The sequence below is a fragment of the Mobula hypostoma genome, chromosome X2 (assembly GCF_963921235.1).
Source record: "Mobula hypostoma chromosome X2, sMobHyp1.1, whole genome shotgun sequence".
NCBI classification, from domain to species: Eukaryota; Metazoa; Chordata; class Chondrichthyes; order Myliobatiformes; family Myliobatidae; genus Mobula; species Mobula hypostoma.
Genome location: NC_086129.1, coordinates 14,194,371 through 14,213,251, shown reverse-complemented (window position 1 = coordinate 14,213,251; position 18,881 = coordinate 14,194,371). Strand labels below are relative to the sequence as shown.

Genomic DNA, 18,881 nt, shown 5'->3' with positions numbered 1-18,881 from the left:
GTTGCTTCAAGTGTTCTTTTGTCTTCGTGGTATAGTTCCTGTTAAGATACTGACTCACCAGCAGTTGGACCTGTCAGTCTGTATCTTGTTTTACAGCAGTTGGCATCCAGCTTAATGGTGCATTACCGCCACCCTCTGCTCCAGAATGTGCACTAGACATACATTCTAAATCCCTTCACCCAATCACACACACACAAACCTACACTTCACCCTCCCATCTTTGACCATCCTAGTATCCTATTCCTGTTTATTCGTCATATTCTATAAAAAACCCCTGTATCCCTTAAAAACGCTAAAAATACCCGGACTTGTGCTCTCTCACCCATGCCCAGCAACCCTTTTAATGTGAATTCCTGCATCCCCAACTCCCTTAATTTATTTCTCATCATCTCTCTCTGTACCCCATGCTTTCTGCAACTCAGAACTACATGTTCTACTGACTCCTCTTCCTGACATTCCTCACACAATCCTGTCTGGTGTTTCCCTGTCATTTTCAATGTTTTGTTTAATGCACAATGCCCCAGCCTTAACCTAGTCCACACAATTTCCTCTCTTCTGGTTCCATTACCTACCCTAGTAACTGCAACACTCTTTTGTATTTGATATAAATGCCTCCCTTTCCCCTCCCTGTCCCATCTTTCTTGCCACATTTGGTTGACTTTTTCCCAGATTACACACTTAACCTCTGCTTTACTGATCCTAATGTGCATTTCCACATTTTCTTTCTTTAACGCCCTCTTTGCCAACTCATCCACCCTCTCATTCCCCTTCACCCCTACATGTGCTGGAACCCATAGAAATTTTACCTGACCTCCCTGATTTGCAATTCTTGTAACTAACTGAAGGACTTCATAAAGTACATCTTGCCGACTGTTTGTGTGAAAAGACCTTAAACTTGCTAGAACTGAGGATGAATCTGAACATATCAATGCTTTGGCTTGTCTGGCTTTCTGCACCCATTGCAACGCAACCAACACTGCCAGCATCTCCACTGTAAACACCCCTAACTTATTAGATGTTCTTCTGCTGATTCCAATTTCTTTTGCTGGTATTACCACCCCAAACCCTGTCACTCCTGTTTCACGTTCCTTCACACCATCCGTATAAATGTGAGTATAATCACAATACTTTTCCATCACATGACAGTTAAATGCATTTACCAAATCTGTTTTATATCTTTCTTTCCTTTTTACCTCTAACAAATGCCAGTCTATGTCAGGCCATACAAGCTTCCATGGAGCTACAACCGGATAAACTACTGAAGGACTTATCCTCAGATCAAATACTCCACATTCTTTCGCGATATCATTCCCTACCCAACTGAAGGTATCCCTCTGAAACCTCCCATTTTCCCAGCACTCCTGCAACACTCCTTTAGTAGGGTGAGAATCATTGTGCCCCTGCAAGTTAGCCCAGTAGTTTGCCATCAGTTGCATCCTTCTTAGTTCCAAAGGCATTATTCCCATTTCTACCTGTAGTGCTGACACTGGTGATGTTTTAAAAGCCCCACTGTACACTCTCAAGGCCTGAGCGTGAATCACATCCGGTTTCCTTTTAAGAGACCTAGCTGCTGATCCATATACTATATTTCCATAATCCAATACAGATCTCACTAAAGCCACATACATTCTCTTCAAAGCTGAACCACTTGCTCCCCATTCCCTACCAGTCAAACATCTCATCACATTTATTACTTTTTTACATTTCTCCTCAACTTTCCTGATATGGTCTGCCCATGTTAATTGTGCAGCAGTTGGACCTTCCAGATACAGGTGTATTTTTACCACAATCAATTGAAACACCTTGATTGCACACCATGATCTCCATTTAACTAATTATGTGACTTCTAAAACCAATTGGCTGCACCAGTGATGATTTGATGTGGCATATTAAAAAGGACGAATAATCATGCAATCAATTATCTTGTGTTTTATATTTGTAATTGATTTAAATCACTTTGTAGAGATCTGTTTTCCCTCTGAAACAAAAGTGTCTTTTTCTGTTGATCAGTATCAAAAAAGCCAAACTAAATCCACTGTGATTCAATATTCGAAAACAATAAAACATGAAGACTTCCAAGGGGAGAAGAGTTTTTATAGGCCCTGTATATATACTTACTGTAATTCAGTTTTTTCTTTGCAATATTTATCACATATTGCACTGTACTGCTGCCACAAAGTGAACAAATTTCATGACATATGCCTGTGATATTAAAACCGATTCTGATTCTGAGGTCATGATCTGTTCTTACTGCTACCATCAGGCAGGGGGTACAGGAGCCGTAGAACACACACCACCAGGTTCAGGAACAGTTATTACCCCTCAGCCACCAGGCTCTTGAACCAGAGGGGATAACTTCAACTCAATTTCACTTACCCCAACATTGAACTTTTCCTGCAACCCATGAACTCACTTTTAAGGACTATACAACTCATATTCTTAATATTTATTGCTCATTTATTTTTTATTTTTTCTTTTATTTCATATTTGCACAGCTTATTGTGGTTTGCACACTGGCTGTTTGTCCATTTCTGCTGTGTGCAGGTTTTCAATGAAGGGACTGTTCCATGTTGTATCTCAATAAAAAATTACGATGACATATAGGTACTTTAATAATAAATTCTGAGGAGCCGAACTGAAACAAAGTGATGCCTCTGATGTGTCAGGAGAGGAAGTTACTGGCTTACCTTCAGGGTGTAACCCACTAGGCTGTTCCAGTGGCAGAGAGAGAACACGCGAAGTTGTGAAAACCTGTGTGTAAAAAAGCACATCAATGCAGATCAATCAGTTGGCAACTCCTCTCTCTGTTCCCTACCTCTATCGTAGGAAAGGAACCTGAATTCGGAGAACCAATAACTGTCGACACATTAAACTCATTTCACCGCACGTTTCTTATCAACTTGGGTAGCACGGCCAGACATAGGAGCAGAATTAGGCCATTCTGCCATTTATTTTCCCTTTCAATCCTGCTTTCTCTCTGTGACCTTTGATGCCTTTACTAGTTAAGTACCCATGAACCTCTGCTTTAAATATACCCAATAAATTGGCTTCCACAGCTCATAACAGTGGGATAGAAGCTGTCCTTGAGCTTGGTGGTACGTGTTTCCAGGTTTTTGCATCTTCTGCCCAATGGGAAAGGGAAGAAGAGAGAATGTCCGGGGTAGCGGGGGGAGGTTTGGTCATTGATTATGCTCGCCGCTGTATCAAATCAGCGAGTCCATTGAGGGAGGCTAGTTTCCATGATGTGCTGGGCTGCATCCCGAAGACATGGAGGTTGGTGAGGTGATTGGCCAATGTATGTAGGCAAGTGGTGGAATCTTGGGCAGGGAGAATCAAAAAATGGATCTGCAAGGACTCAGTGGGCCAAACGACCTTTGCTATTGTCTCTCTTACAGAGGTAGAATCCAGGTAAGAGGGTTGACAGGAATAAGGGGAGAATAAAACAGGACTAGTGAAAATAGGTGCAGACTCAGTGGGCCATAGGACTATGTTTAAAATACCGTATGAATGTTTGATGGCTCTGGGTCGGAACTCACTGGAGTTTAGAAGAATGGGGGGGATCTAACTGAAACTTAACAAATATGAAAGCCCTACATAGAGTGGATGTGAGAGGATGTTTCCTATAGTGGGGGAGTCTAGGCCTCAGAATAGAAGGAAGTCCATTTAAAACATTGTTTTGCAGCAGCAGCACAATGCCAATAAATAATAAATTACAATATGAAATACATACTGTACATAAAACAAATTAAATTAAATAAGCAATGGAAAAAGGGAGCAAAGAAAAAAGAAAAAAATAGTGAGTTTGTGTTCAGGGTCCATTCAGAATTTGGATGGCAGAGAAGAAGCTGTTCCTGAAACATCGAATATGTGTCTTCAGGCTCCTGTACCTCCTCCCTGATGGTAGGAATGAGAAGAAGGCATGTCCTGGGTGACGGGGGTCCTAAATGACTGATGCTGCATTGTCTTTTAAAGAAGTCCTCGATGCCCTCCTGGGGTATGACTCGATTCCTCTGCAGACTTGCAGTTCTTGTCCTCAAGTTTAAGTCCATTCAGAGACAGACCATTTCATCTCTCTTCACGGTACATCAGAGCCCTCATTTATGTCCCCCAGCTGAAAATACATCAGCTCTGACAACCCCAACCAATCATGTCAAAACCACTAATAACAACACTTTTGCCTTAACAAACCTGTTCTCTGTCAGCCAGCTTAAGGTGTTCTGGATTTTTTGCTGAACCGGTGGCTGCAATTTATGTCCAGGCCTGGCCCAGCAACGAGAGATGGTAACCTTGCGCCACAGTGTGGGGGTTTCAGCGGCTGCGTTCCATAGGTGACACACTCGAGCCATTCTGTTTCAAAATGCAGGATCAAAGATCAGATCAAAAGAACACCTCAGCCAAAAGATAGAGATTAGCTTTAACTGTCACACGTAAATCCAAATGCATTGAAACAACCAACACAGTCCAAAGAAAATGTGTGGCCTACAAATGTCGCACACTTCCAGTGCCAACAGAGCATGCCCATAACTTACTAACTCTAACCCGTACACCTTTGGGATGTGGAAGGGAAGTGGAACACCCAGAGGAAACACACAGTCACACGGAGAATGTACAAGCTCCTTGCAGGCAGTGGTGGGAATCGAATCCCCATTGCTGGCACTGTAAAGCACTGTGCTAACCACGCTACCATGCCGTGTATATCCAGTCTGTAACTCTCAGGATGCAGCAGAGGCATTCTTGTTCTATCCAACTGTATGAAACAGAAATTTAAAGTCACCATCTCACCTCCAACTTCGAGCTCTCTCACGATCCTCCCACCTCCCAAATCCAGAGTACTCCCAAGTTCATTGACGGTACAGAACACCCAAAGGGTTAATTAACTAGTATAAACCTGGAGCACCACACACCAAGTGCTGGAGGAACTCAGCAGGTCAGGAAACATCTATGGAAATGAACACATTTGACGCTTTGGGCTAAGACCCTTCATTAGGACTGAAAAGGAAGGGGGAAGATGCCAGAATTAAAAAGGTGGCAGGGAGAGAAAGGAGGACAAGCTAGAAGGTAATAGATGAAGCCAGGTGGGTGGGAAAGGTGAAGGGCTGGAGAAGCAAGAATCTGATAGGAGAGGACAGTGGACCATAGGAGAAAGGGAAGGAGGAGGTGATAGGTAGGTGAGAAGAGGTAAGGGGCCAGAGTGGGGTCTCGAAGAGGGAAGGGAGTGGGGAAAAGAAAAAAATGTGAAAAAAAAGTTACCCGAAGGAGTAATTTATGTTTATGCCATCAGGTTGGAGGCTCCTAGACCTCCTCCACCCTGAGAGTGGCCTCATTGTGGCACACGTCAGAACAGGAATAGGGATAGGAATTAAAATGGTTGGTCACCAGGAATTTCTGCTTTGGCAAATGAAGTGCGGTCCCCAATGTATACTGCAGATGAGTGGTGGAATCAAAGGGGAGCTAATGGGAGTGCAGGGAGAATGAAATAGGATTGGTTGTGGGATTGACATCAATGGGTGTTTAATAATTCGCACAGACATTGGGACAAAATTCCTGTCCTTGTCTAAATTCTGTACTCATCACCATCCACCTCCCATGGGAACCAGTTACCACCCCACCCTCCCCTCCATCTCCAAATCCCAATTTCATCAGCCCTACACTCACATGCCACTAGTCACCACACATGTGCATCAATACCTCAACGCAGAACATAGAACAGCATATCACAGTACAGACCCTTTGGCCCACAATGGTGTGCTAAACTTTTAACCCACTAAGATCAATCTAATCCTTCCCTCCCACATAGTGCTCCATTTCTCAGTCATCCATGTACCTAAGAGTTGAGAGTCGAGTCATATAACACTACAGCACAGAAATAGGCCATTCAGCCCATCTAGTCCATGCCAAACTAATCTGCCTAGTCCATTGACCTGCACCCGGACCATAACCACCCATGTACCTATCCAAATTTCTCTTAGGTGTTGAATTTGAACCCACATCTACCACTTGCACTGGCAGTTTGTTCCACACTTTCACCACCTTCTATGTGAAGTTCCCCCTCATGTTCCCCTTAAACATTTCACCTTTCACTCTTAACCTCTAGTTCTAGTCTCACCCAACCTCAGTGCAAAGAGCCTGCTTACAAATTACCCCATCTATACCACTCATGATTTTATATACCTCTATCAAATCTCCCCTCATTCTCCTACAATTTAGAGAATAAGGTCCTGACCTGTTCAACCTTTCCCCATAACTCAGGTCCTCAAGTCCTGACAACATCCTTGCAAATTTTCTCTACACTCTAAATATTTCTTATATATCTGCCTCTACCACCACACACACATCCATGCATCTACCACTCTCCAAATAAAAAGCCTACCTCTGAAATACCCCTATACTTCCTTCCAATCACTTTAAAACTACGCCATTTCATATTCACCATTTGGCCCCGAGAAAAGGTCTCTGGCTGTCCACTCAATTTACGCCTCTTATCATCTTATACACCTTTATCAAGTCACCTCTCATCCTCCTTCACTCCAAGAGAAAAGCCCTAGTTCACTCAGCCTATCCTTATAAGACATGCTCTCTAATCTCGGCAGCAACCTAGTAGATCTCCTCTGCACCCTCTCCCACCTTGGCCCCTCACCTGCAGAGAAATGGTACAGCTCCACTGGATGACACCACGTAACCGAAGATATGAACCAATACTTCAATCGGAAGCTGTTGACCCCACCAGTCGACTTCCTCTTCTTTCTGGTCCTCTGGTTCTGGATCTTTTGCTTTGTCCTGATCTTCAGCACATTTGGAGCTGGTGCCCCTCATCTCTGTTTTGGGCAGAGAGAGATTCACCGCACGGGCATTAGGCGTCTTGTTGAGCCAGTAGTTGTTTCTCTTGCCACTTGACTTTCTGGGCCTGGGCCTCCTCTGCCCATTACCCCCATTGGAAGTCATCAGGAGCCTGTCACTGTCGGTCTCATGGACCGTATCATTGGTGCCATTGCACCGCCTTGTCCGCACCATCTACTTCGCTGGCTTGGTTGTCACCCAGCTGCGTGATCCACCCCGACTTTCCACACTCCCTTCCCGTTTGCGAGATGCCTGCCTAGAGGTGTAGGGAGACAAACAGCCTCCTATCGGGGTGTCCCCTCTCAGTCCTCCTCGTGAAATACTTTGGCTGGACAAGTCCTTATTCAACAGCAAAAGCACAAAGAGGAACGTCACAGTGTCACTAGAGAAAGAAAAAAAAATCATCATTTCACTGTTTGCTGACTGCAATCTCACCCGTGGCAGTGAGGTAAAATACTATATAGACCAGGCCCTTCGGCCCACAGTATCTGTGCCAACTATGATGCTGTTGCAGTGAGCGTCCATCATCGAAAGCCACTCCCCCGTGGTAGCCAGCGACTGACCCATTTAAGAAGCATTGCAGCCCATCTCACTAGCTGCTGTTTAGCTGATGAGACCACGGCATCCCTGGAGTTCACATCTAGCACATGGAAAGCAACCGCTCTCCTTTTGCTCTGTGGGTCACTGTGACCCAAATCACAGATGGTGCCACAGAAAGTGGAAGTTTGCTGCAGGAAGAGAGGGCCTTGCGCACAAGCAGTAGGAACAGAGTATAACTTGAAGGGTTTACTGAATGTTTAGTGTGTCTCGCCTGGCAGATGACCAGACTGGTTTAAGCTGACAGGAAGGCAACAGTAACTGAAATAACCACGCGTTACAACAGTGGTGTGCTGAAGACCATCTCCGAACACACAGCTCGTTGAACCTCAAAGTGGATGTACTATAGCAACAGAAGACCACACACATACAGAAACACACTTCGTATACTTGGATGCCACAGTGGCGTAGCGGTTAGCGCAAAGCAATGGCAGCTCAGGGTGTCGGAGTTTCAAGTTCAAATCCAGCATCATCCATACACAGTCTCTGTACGTCCCACAGGTGGAATGTGTGGGTTTTCCCTAAGTGTCCTTCCTCAGTCCAAAGACATACTGGGTAGGTTAAATGGTCATTGTAAATTGTCAAGTGATTAGTTTAGGGTTAAATTGGGATTGTGGGGGTTACTGAGGCGGTCGGCTTGAAGGATCTGAGTTATAAGGAAAGATTGAATAGGTTACAGCTTTATTTCCTACAGTGTAAGAGAATGAAAGGAGATTTGATAGAAGTACACAAAATTACTTCTCAGTCACCCTCTCAGAGTCAGCAGCTGCTTCATACACCTTTGCCTCTGCTAAGGCCGTCTCAACTTCACACTCCTCCTTGAACACACTCAGTGTAGCTCCTACATGAGCTTTTCCTATCAGCATTTCAACTTCACATTTAGCATGAGCTGCTCTCATTCTTGCTGCTTCAGCCTCGCTGGTTTGGCTTGTGCAGCAGCTATGCTAGTTGTGATTTTGTCTGAACGTTGCGAAGACATGATAGACGCGCCACATTCTGACCTGATCCAGTGCTCGGTGATTGACGTTGCTGGGGTTGGAAGCTGACACTGTAGCATACGGCTGTCAGACACGTCTCCAGTCTGTGGCAATGGCTTTGAAGATGTGTTATATTTTCACTCTACTGCCCTCGCAGTGCCATGTGTGCAAAGTTGGGCAAAGCTGACTTAGACAGTGATGAGTCCACATATAACCAGAATCAGTCATGCTTTGTCATCACAACAGCCAATGCAGCTTCTGAAAGAATATGTCCAAATGCACTTTGGCTATGAAAAAGTCAGTGCTTCCAGCTCTACAGGTAGAAGCTGTTCACACCATTCAGCCAACCTTTCACTTAGTCCAGGGATTGACAGTCATGGTCGAAACCCACAACACCCCCTTCTACAGTTTCAACACAGCACAGAGTTGCTGCTGCTGCTAATCCCATCTGCACAGGCATGGACAGGCTGAGCTTCAATCCATCCGAGGACACGTGTTTAGCAAACCAGTCTCCACAATATCCTCATTCAGGAGCTGCAGGTGCATTAGATTTGGCTTGGTATCTGGCTTGTTAAGACCTAATCATTGCAGGACTAAAAGTGAAAAAGGATCGAGCCAAGAGAAATCATCAGCAGCAGAACATTACATTCACGATGACCATAGGATTGGTTTCGACAGCACAGAACTACTGTGCCATGCCAATGGCTTTGAGGCCACCTGGTGAAGGAAGCCTCTGAGGTAGAATGAGAGAAAAAGAATTTTAACAAAGATGAAGGGCAAAAATCACTAAGCAATTACCATCAACAGATGACTTGCAATACCAGAGGAAACAACACACTGGACCATCGCTACACCACCATCAAGAATGCCTACCGTGCTATTCCATGCCCTCACTTCGGGAAGCCTGATCATCTGGATGTACTTTTAGTCCCTGAGTTTCGGCAGAGACTGAAAACTGCAGCACCAGTAGTGAGGACCAAGAAGGTATGGACAAGGGAAGCACAGGGGACACCTACAGGATTGCTTTGAATCGGGTGGACTGGACTGTATTCAGGGATTCATCTTCCAACCAGGATGAGCATGTTGCAGTTGTTTCCGACTTCATTAACCTGTGTGGATGAGTGTGTGCCGACAAAGGCTTACTGTATATTCCCAAACCAAAAGCTGTGGATGAACCAGGGGGTACATCGTCTGCTGAAGTCTAGATCTGTGGCATTCAAATCTGGCAACCCAGCCCTGTACCAGAAACCCGGTATGATTTGTAGAGGGCTATTTCAAGGGTAAAGAGACGATTTTGAACGAGGTTGGAGGTGACATCAGATGCACAACAACTCTGGCAAGGTCTGCAAGACATTACTTCCTACAAAGTGAAACCCAATCGCACTAATGGCAGTGATGCTTCACTGCCAGATGAACTCAATGCCTTCTATGCACACTTTGAAAGGGAGAACACAACTACAGCTGTGAAGATCCCTGCTGCACCTGATGACCCTGTGATCTCTATCTCAGAGGCTGATGTTAGACTGTCTTTAAAGAGAGTGAACCCTCGCAAGGCCAAAGGTCCCGATGGAGTACCTGGTAAGGCTCTGAAAACCTGTGCCAACCAACTAGCGGGAGTATTCAGGACATTTTCAACCTCTCATTGCTTCAGGCAGAAGTCCCACTTGCTTGAAAAAGGCAACAATTATCCCAGTGCCTAAGAAGACTAACATGGACTGCCTTAATGACTGGTAGCACTCACATTGACAGTAATGAAATGCTTGAGAGGTTGGTCATGGCTAGACTGAACTCCTGTCTCAGCAAGGACCTGGACCCACTGCAATTTGACTTATTGTGGTGATAGACAACGGCAGACGCAATCTCAATGACTCTCCACACGGCTTTAGACCACCTGGACAACACCTACATCAGGATGCTGTTCATCGACTGCAGCTCAGCATTTAATACCATCGTTCCCACAATCTTGATTGAGAAGTTGCAGAACCTGGGCCTCTGTACCTCCCTCTGCAATTGGATTCTCCACTTCCTAACTGGGAGACCACAATCTGTGCAGATTGGTGATAATATATCCTCCTCGTTGACAATCAACACTGGCACACCTCAGGGGTGTGTGCTTAGCCCACTGCTCTACTCTCTCTATACCCATGACTGTGGGGCTAGGCACAACTCAAATACCATCTATAAATTTGCTGATTGTGGACTTCAGGAAGGGTAAGATGAAGGAACACATACCAATCCTCAGAGGGATCAGAAGTGGAGAGAGTGAGCAGCTTCAAGTTCCTGAGTGTCATGATCTCTAAGGATCCAACCTGGTCCCAACATATCGATGCAGTTATAAAGAAGGCAAGACCGCGGCTATATTTATTAGAAGTTTGAAGAGATTTGGCATGTCAACAAATACACTCAAAAACTTCTATAGTTGCACCGTGGAGAACATTCTGACAGGCTGCATCACTGTCTGGTACGGAGGGGCTACTGCACAGGACCAAAAGCAGCTGCAGAAGGTTGCAAATCGAGTCGGCTCCATCTTGGGGACCAGCCTACAAAGTACCCAGGACATCTTCAGGGAGTGCTGTCTCAGAAAGGCAGCGTCCATTATTAAGGACCTCCAGCACCCAGGGCATGCCCTTTTCTCACTGTTACCATCAGGTAGGAGGTACAGAAGTCTGAAGACACACACTCAGCAATTCAGGAATACCTCCTTCCCCTCCGCCATCTGATTCCTAAATGGACATTGAATCTTTGGACACTACCTCACTTTTTTTAGTACACAGTATTTCTGTTTTTGCATGTTTTTTGGTAATCTATTCAATATATGCAATTGGTTTACTTGTTTATTTATTTATTTTTTCTCTGCTAGATTATGTTTTGCATTGAATTGCTACTGCTAAATTAACAAATTTCACGTCACATGCTGGTGATAATAAACCTGATTTTGATTCTGAGTAACACTTGCAATTTTCCAATGATCCAGTACAATGCCAAAACCTATCGATTCTTGAAAGATCATTGTTAATACCTCCGCAACTACTTCCTTCAGAACCCGAGGGTGAATTCCATCAGGTCCAGGAGATTTATCCAGCCTCAGACCATTAACTTCCTGAGCACCTTCTCAGTCGTAATTTTCACTGCAATACTTCACTTCCCTAACACTCTTGAATGTCCGGTATACTGCAAATGTCTTCCTCTGTGAAGACTGATGCAAAATACGCATTCAGTTCCTCTTACAATATCTCCAGCGTCATTTTCAATGGGTTCTATACCTACTCTTAACTCTCTTTTACCCTTTATATACTTAAAAAGGCCTTAGTATCTTCTTTGATTTAGTCACCAGCTTCTTTCATAATTCATCTTTTCCTTCCAAATGACCTTCGTTTCTTTCGGAAAGTTATTAAAAAGCTTCCCAATCCTCTATTTTCCCACTAGCTTTGGCTTCCTTGTATGCCATCTCTTTTGTTTTCACTTTGGCTCTAACTTCACTGTCAGCCACGGTAATGTCCTTCTTCCTCTTGAAAATTTCTTATTTGAAATATACCTGTCTTACCCTTCCCCCATTTTTCGCAGAAACTCCAGCCACTGCCGCTCTACTGTCCTTCCTGCTGGTGTCCCTTTCCAGTCAACCCTGGCCAGTTCCCTTCTCCTGCCATTGTAATTTCCTGTAGTCCACTGAAATACCGACACACTGATATTTAGTTTCTCTTTCTCAAATTTCAAAGTGAACTCGATCATATTGTGATCACTGTTCCCTACGGGTTCGTTAACCTTAAGCTCTCTTGTCACCTTCGGATCATTGTACAACAGACAATCCCCTGGCGGGCTCAACGACAAGCTGTTCGGAAAAGCCATCCCTTAGACGTTCTACAAATTCTCTCACTTGACGTACAGTATGACCTGGTTTTCCCAATCCACTTTCTTGTTAAAACCCCCAACAATTATCGTGACATTGCCCTTCTGACATACCTTTTCTATCTCCTGCTGTAATTTGTAATCCAGATCCCAGCTGCTGTTTGGAGGCCATTAGGGTCCTTTTACCCTTGCCATTGCTTAACTCAACCCCTAGATACTCTACACTCGTGGTCACCAACCTTTTTAAGCCCAAGATCCCCTACCTCGACCTTAGTGAAAGGCAAGATCTACCAACTAAATCGTTCAGAGAAAAAACAGCTCAGATTGTACTTCCAATTTGAGGCCTTTTGAGCTGATTGTATTTGAATTACACAAAATACTTCTGTTAAACTTTCAAATTAATTCAAAAAAGAAAACACTGTAACTAGCATATCAAACAGGCCATAGTTGCCTTTCTTTAAGAATATTACAATACTTCACACCTTTAATTCTAAGTTTCATTATTTAATTTTATTTCAACAGGAAAAATAAATGAATAAAAATTGACTGTTGCACTCAGTGTGATAACTGGGGCTGAATACTTTCTGCTAGTTCCTGAAATTTGGCTCATAACTACAGACAGCCAGTCTGAGACAGTCTGTGAGGTGTGAGTCAGTAAGACAGCTCCTGTACTTAGATTTAATAATTTTCATCTGTGAAAATGGAATTTCACATGGTGAATTTGACCCAAAGGAGGCATTGACTTTGAGTACTATAAAACCAACGTGCACACCGCTCATTGCTGGGGCCCCATCAGTAGTAATTGCCACCAGTTTATGAATGGGGATGTCATTTTCACAGACATATTTTTTAAACTCATTGTAAATATCCTCACCATGCAGCGGTCTCAGAGAAAAACCACTGGCAGCCTGGCAGCACTCAGTCTGTTTCACATGCTGTGCTTCAATGGGACACCAAAGGACGGAAAGGCTATCGTACACTGCACCGACAGCAACAGTGACCAGGACATATCAGTGCTACATTTAGGGCCAGCACCTTGGCTTCTACCGGTTCCAGCATACCCACAGCAGAGTACGGTGAGGAGCCGGATGATCGTCCGTCAGGTGTAGCTACTTCTCAGCCACAGAGGTATCTGGGACAGGGTTCCCAGCATCGCAGAAGCTCTAAAGCAGAGGTTCCCAACCTGGGTGTACAGACCCCTCAGTTAATGGTGGGGGTCCGTGGCATAAAACCCCTGATCTAAAGTGAATCCATGCACAGATCCAGGGCCGTCACGTGGACTGTCAAGGGCTGCACACACACAGTCATCCGGGACTCCAATACCCTCCCTGAGTTTCCACATTGCACAGGAGAAGCACGATACAGAACTGAGCTCATCTGCAATAACTAAAAAAGTTTTGAGGGTGGAAAGAAAGATAAAAAGAATGAACCTACCCTCAGCTCAATGTTACTCATCTCCTCACCAAAGTCCACACTATGACAGCCATCAGGACTCAGATTAGAAATCAACCCTCTCCAATGGGCCACTGCGTGACCCTACTTCTTTTTATTGGCTGTTAGTACTTAGCCAATCATCTATTAATTGACAGGTGACATGGTAGCGTACCAGTTAGTACAAGGTTATGACAGCTCAGGGCATTGGAGTTCGGAGTTCAATTCTGGGCACATTCACCCCGTGAACTGCGGGCGGCTCCTCCCACAGTCCAAAGACGTACCGGATAGTAGGTTAATTGGTCATTGATAGTTGTCCTGTGATTAAGTTAGGGTTAAATAGGTGGGTTGCTGGGTGGTGCAGCATATTGGGCCGGAAGGGCCTGTTACGCACTGTATCTTTAAATAAATAAAATTAACAATTAGCTGACCCACCTCTTTTCCCGCGAGTGAAATTCTCGCACAAGCAACAAGAATCACTTCTTTTCAATTTTCCTGTTCTTGCTCTGTCCCGGGTCCTGCGAATGAAACTTAATAATAAAACAGAAAGATGTTCATCTTAGCCTTGGCCTCGGAGCCAAAGCCTCAGCTCCCTGCTCTAACCCTGTCCACTCAGACTGCAGCTGCTCCCAGAATACCTGTGCCACTTAATCCCAACTTTTTATTGGCCCTAGGGAAACACACAACTAAGGAGGCTTGTTCTTTTCAATGTTTTCCACTGCTATTCACAATCCTTCAAGTCCTCAGGCAACATCTATGGGATGAGAAACAGAGTTAAAGTTTCAGGTGCAAGCACCTCGACCTCAACGAGAAAAGAGCAATAATAAAGAAAGTTAAGACGCAGAGAAGGCAGCAGGATGAATGAGAAGGACAAAGGTGAAGGTCTGTGAAAAAGGTGAAGCCAAGCTAACCCTGCCGCAAAGAGTCATAGAGATCTGACACCTGACCAGGTTCATTTCCTAATACCAGATCAAGTACAGCCTCTCCTCTTGTAGGCTTATCTACATATAGTGTCAGGAAACCTTCCTGAACACACTTAACAAACTCCACCCCATCTCAACCCCTTGCTCTGGGGAGACACCAATCGATACTGGGGAAAATAAAATCTCCCATCACGACGACCCTGTTATTACTGCACCATTCCAGAATTGTCTGCCTATCTGCTCCTCGATGTCCTTCTTGAAGCTGTTCACCCTCTCAACTCCAGATCCGTTGATGTCAATAGGCCTGTCTCTATTTCTCCTGCAGTCCACAATCACCTCCTTTGTTTTTGCAACATTGAGGGAGAGTTTGTTTTCTTGACACCACTGTCAGGCTGATGGCTTCTCCTCTGGAGGCTGCCTCGTTATTATTTGAGATAGGGCCAATCAATGTAGTATCATCTACAAATTTAATTAGCCAGTTGGAGCTGTGGATGCCAACACAGTCATGCGTGTACGGACAGTAAAGGAGGGGGCTTAGGACACAGCCCTGGGTGGCTCCTGTGTTGAGGGTCAGAGGGGCAGAGGTGAGGGAGCCCACTCTTACTACTTGCCAGCAATCTGACAGGAAGTCCAGGATCCAGCTGCACCAGGCAGGTGAAGGCCGAGGTCTCTGAGCTTCTTGTCAAGCCTGGAAGGTATTATGGTGTTGAATACTGAACTGTAGTCCAAGAACAGCGTTCTCACATAAGCATCCCTATTCTGCAGGAGTGTAAGGATGGTGTGTACAGCTGTGGCTATTGTGTCACCTGTCCATCGGTAGGGAAATTGTAGGGGGTCCAGTGTGGCTGGTAGCATGCTGCAGATGTAGCCCTTGATCGGCCTCTTAAAGAGATAAGAAACCAGAGTGGGGAATAGAAGAGGGAAGTGTAAAGGAAAAAATAAAAATAGCAGAAGGAGAAATCGATGTTCATGCCATCAGATTGGAGGATACCTAGACAGAATCTGAGGTGTTGCCTCTCCACCCGGAGGGGGTCTCATTGTGGCAGAAGAGGAGGCCGTGGGCAGACGTGTCAGAATGGGATCGGGGATAGGAATTCCAAAGGAAAGGTGGGAAATACTGACTGAGATTAAACAATCTAACAGAGAAAATACTGATGGTGTTTGAAGGCAGATAAATCACTGGGCCTGCATGAAATCTAACCCAGACAGTGGAGGGGCACGTTCCATTGGAGCAGAAGGACATTTCCGGACCTGCCACTCGGTTTTTTTTGCACTACCTTACTTCCCATTTTTCTATTTTCTATCTATGATTTATAATTTAAATGTTTAATATTTACTAATTTTAATATCTTTAATATTTAATATGTGTGAAGCACAGAACCAAATATCACTGTGATGATTGTACGTTCTAGTACCAAATGGGGGGGGAGGGGGAGAGAGAGAGAGAGAGAGAGAGAGAGAGAGAGAGAGAGAGAGGGAGGGAGGGAGGGAGGAGGAGGAGGAGGGGGGGGGAGGGGGAGGGGGGAGGGGGGGGGAGGGAGGAGGAGGAGGAGGAGGGGAGGGGGAGGGGGAGGGGAGGGGGAGGGAGGGGGAGGGGGAGGGGGAGGGGAGGGGGAGGGGGGGGGAGGGGGAGGGGAGGAGGAGGAGGAGGGGGAGGGGGAGGGGGAGGGGAAGGAGGAGGGGGAGGGGGAGGGGGAGGAGGAGGGAGGGGAGGAGGAGGAGGAGGGGGGAGGGGGAGGGAGGGGAGGGGGAGGAGGGGGAGGGGGGAGGAGGAGGAGGGGGAGGAGGAGGAGGAGGAGGAGGCAGAAGAAGAAGAAGGAGAAGAAGAAGAAGAAGAAGAAGAAGAAGATCTTTATTGTCATTGTTGTGGAGCAATGAAACACAGTTTAGCAGTTCAACGTTTTGCAGCATGACAAAGAATATATACATAACATAAACTCTAAAACCTCAGGAGTGCAGTCCAAAATTAATAATATATGGATGGGGGGGTGGGACTATTGCACACCTGCCATTCCTGGAAGTGTGATGCATTTAGCTGCCGCCGTCTTGGTGGGGGGACAGGAGAAGGGAAGTGGGTGTTATACATTTCACTGCTTGTGGGTAGAAGCTGTTAAGGAGTCTCTTTGTTTTCATCCTTAATGCTCTGTATCTCTTCCCAGAAGGTAGGGGGGAAAACAGGTGATGTCCAGGATGAGTGGGATCCTCTGAAATACAAGTAGCCTTCTTTTGAAGTCTGCCAGTATAAATGTCTCTGAGGGAGGGTAATGTTGTGCCAATAACCCGCTCTGCTACCCTCACCACCCGCTACAAGTCCTTCCTGTTCTGTTCTGTGCAGCTGGCAAACCACACTGCACAGCAATACGTCAGGAGGCTCTCTATAGTTGTCCGATAGAAGTTGATCAGTAGGTGATGAGGGAGGAGAGCGTGCTTTAGTTTCCTTAGGAAGTAGAGCCTCTGTTGGGCCTTCCCCACCTGATAAGAGATATGGGCAGTCCAGGTGAGGTCAGCCAAGATGTGGACGCCGAGGAACTTGAAACTCTCTACTCTCTCCATCTCTTTCCCGTATATGTGCAAAGCAGAGTGTTCGACGCGCTTTGATTTCCTGAAGTCTACTATCAGCTCCTTGGTTGAAGAAGGTGCAGATGGTCACAAGTTCAAGTTTATTGTCTTTCAACTGTCAGTATGTGTACCACCAAACAATGTGATGTCTGTGCAACATAGTACATATAACTCACACACCTAACACTTCAAATAACATTACCACAAATAAATTAACAAATAATAAGGTGCATATATGATACAAGTTAAAAAGTAAACAGTATAATGCTGCTGGCACTTCATATGTAAGGAAACCTGGGTGGTGACAGGGAGATCCGTAGTCCTACGGGTTGGGTGGAGGGAGATGTTCCCATCCTAATTCCAATGCTGTGGTATCTCCTGCCTGATGGTAGGTCGAAGAGATTGTTGGACAGATAGGAGAGACCAATGGCAATGCTAAGGGCTCTGCGTACACAGCACTTCCGATAAATATCTCTGATGGGTGTCAGAAAGGCCCGGATGGTCTTTGATGACAGGGTGAAGTAGAGGAAAGGATGCCACGGGGCAAGGAGTGGGTTATTGAAGGACGGGCTGGAGGTCCATAGAGGGGAGGGTATCACAGTATGGGAGGGTCATAGATTGTAGGGGGTAGCCACAGGGTTGGAGGGAGAGGCAAGATTGGAAAAGGCTGTAGAAAGTGGTAAACTCAGCCAGCTCTATCAAGGGCACGACCTCACTACTACTACTTTATTTCTGTTTTTGCACTACTTACTTTAATTTAATACAGTATTTAATATCTATTAACTGTAATTGTTTGTTATATTTTTCACCTATTACATTGTACTACTGACGTAAAATTAACAAATTTCACGGCATGTGCTGATTCTGCATTGTGATTCCAAAGGTGATGCCTCAGAAAGGCAGCATCTATCATTCAGACATGCCCTCTTCCCCAATGCCATGAATGGAGAATAAACTATCTCACTACTTTTCTTTCTCTTTTTGCAACGTATCGCAATGCACTGCTGCAGTAAGACAACACATGGCAGTGACATTAAACCTGATTCACGGAGAAGTGGATTAGGTTACTCAGAGAGTGAGGGGGTCACGGGTGAATGAAGTGATATCGGGGGTGAGAAAGTCACAGGTCGACGAAATCGGCAGCAGTAACCATGGCAACAAAGACTTGACTTTACAGGCACCGCCCACTCCTCTAAGGCGACATCCTCATCTTCATCCTTATCCTCTACTGCCGTCCAAAGCTCACCCTCCGACCGCCGTCCCTCTGATCCCGCACTCACTCTGCTCACTCCCTCAGGCGTCGCCACACTGAAACTTCCCGCCTTACGCCACCTCTCCCCCTAACCTGATAGCTGGGTCTAGGTTCCGCCCACACCTCAAGACAATTGGCTCTGTCACCACAGCTCCACGAATAGGAAACCAGGGTGCTGCAGATCTATTGGTCCAACTCTCCCGTCAATCACCAGACGCCGGCGGCCGCTCGCGATCAAGTGTGGTTGACACCTTTAAAAGGACGAGCGACTTTCTTTTCAAACTGGCAGTGAGACGCTTTAAAACATATATGTTGTTTTGAATTTGCGTAACACAAAGCAAAACGCTGACGTTTATGTTTTATTGTGCTGCTCATTTGCATGAACAGCCACTGCTAAAGGCATTTTTGAATCATCTCGGCTGTAAATTATTAAACGTACCATTTAATTTTACTTAATAG

The 18,881-nt window shown here is 45.4% G+C and overlaps 1 protein-coding gene across 1 annotated transcript in view; it reads right to left on the bottom strand.

Annotated features, from left to right (window-relative positions):
- The window catches only part of LOC134340824 (F-box/LRR-repeat protein 6-like), a 52,292-nt gene extending 33,842 nt beyond the window's left edge, over positions 1–18,450 (bottom strand). The window contains exons 1-3 of the mRNA XM_063038375.1: positions 18,417–18,450; positions 4,189–4,347; positions 2,688–2,751 (exon numbers count right to left, since the gene is read on the bottom strand). Of these exons, the coding sequence (XP_062894445.1) occupies positions 2,688–2,751; positions 4,189–4,346 (222 nt within the window). The 5' untranslated portion in view covers position 4,347; positions 18,417–18,450. The remainder of the gene's footprint in view (positions 1–2,687; positions 2,752–4,188; positions 4,348–18,416) is intronic.
- Positions 18,451–18,881: the final 431 nt, after the last annotated feature.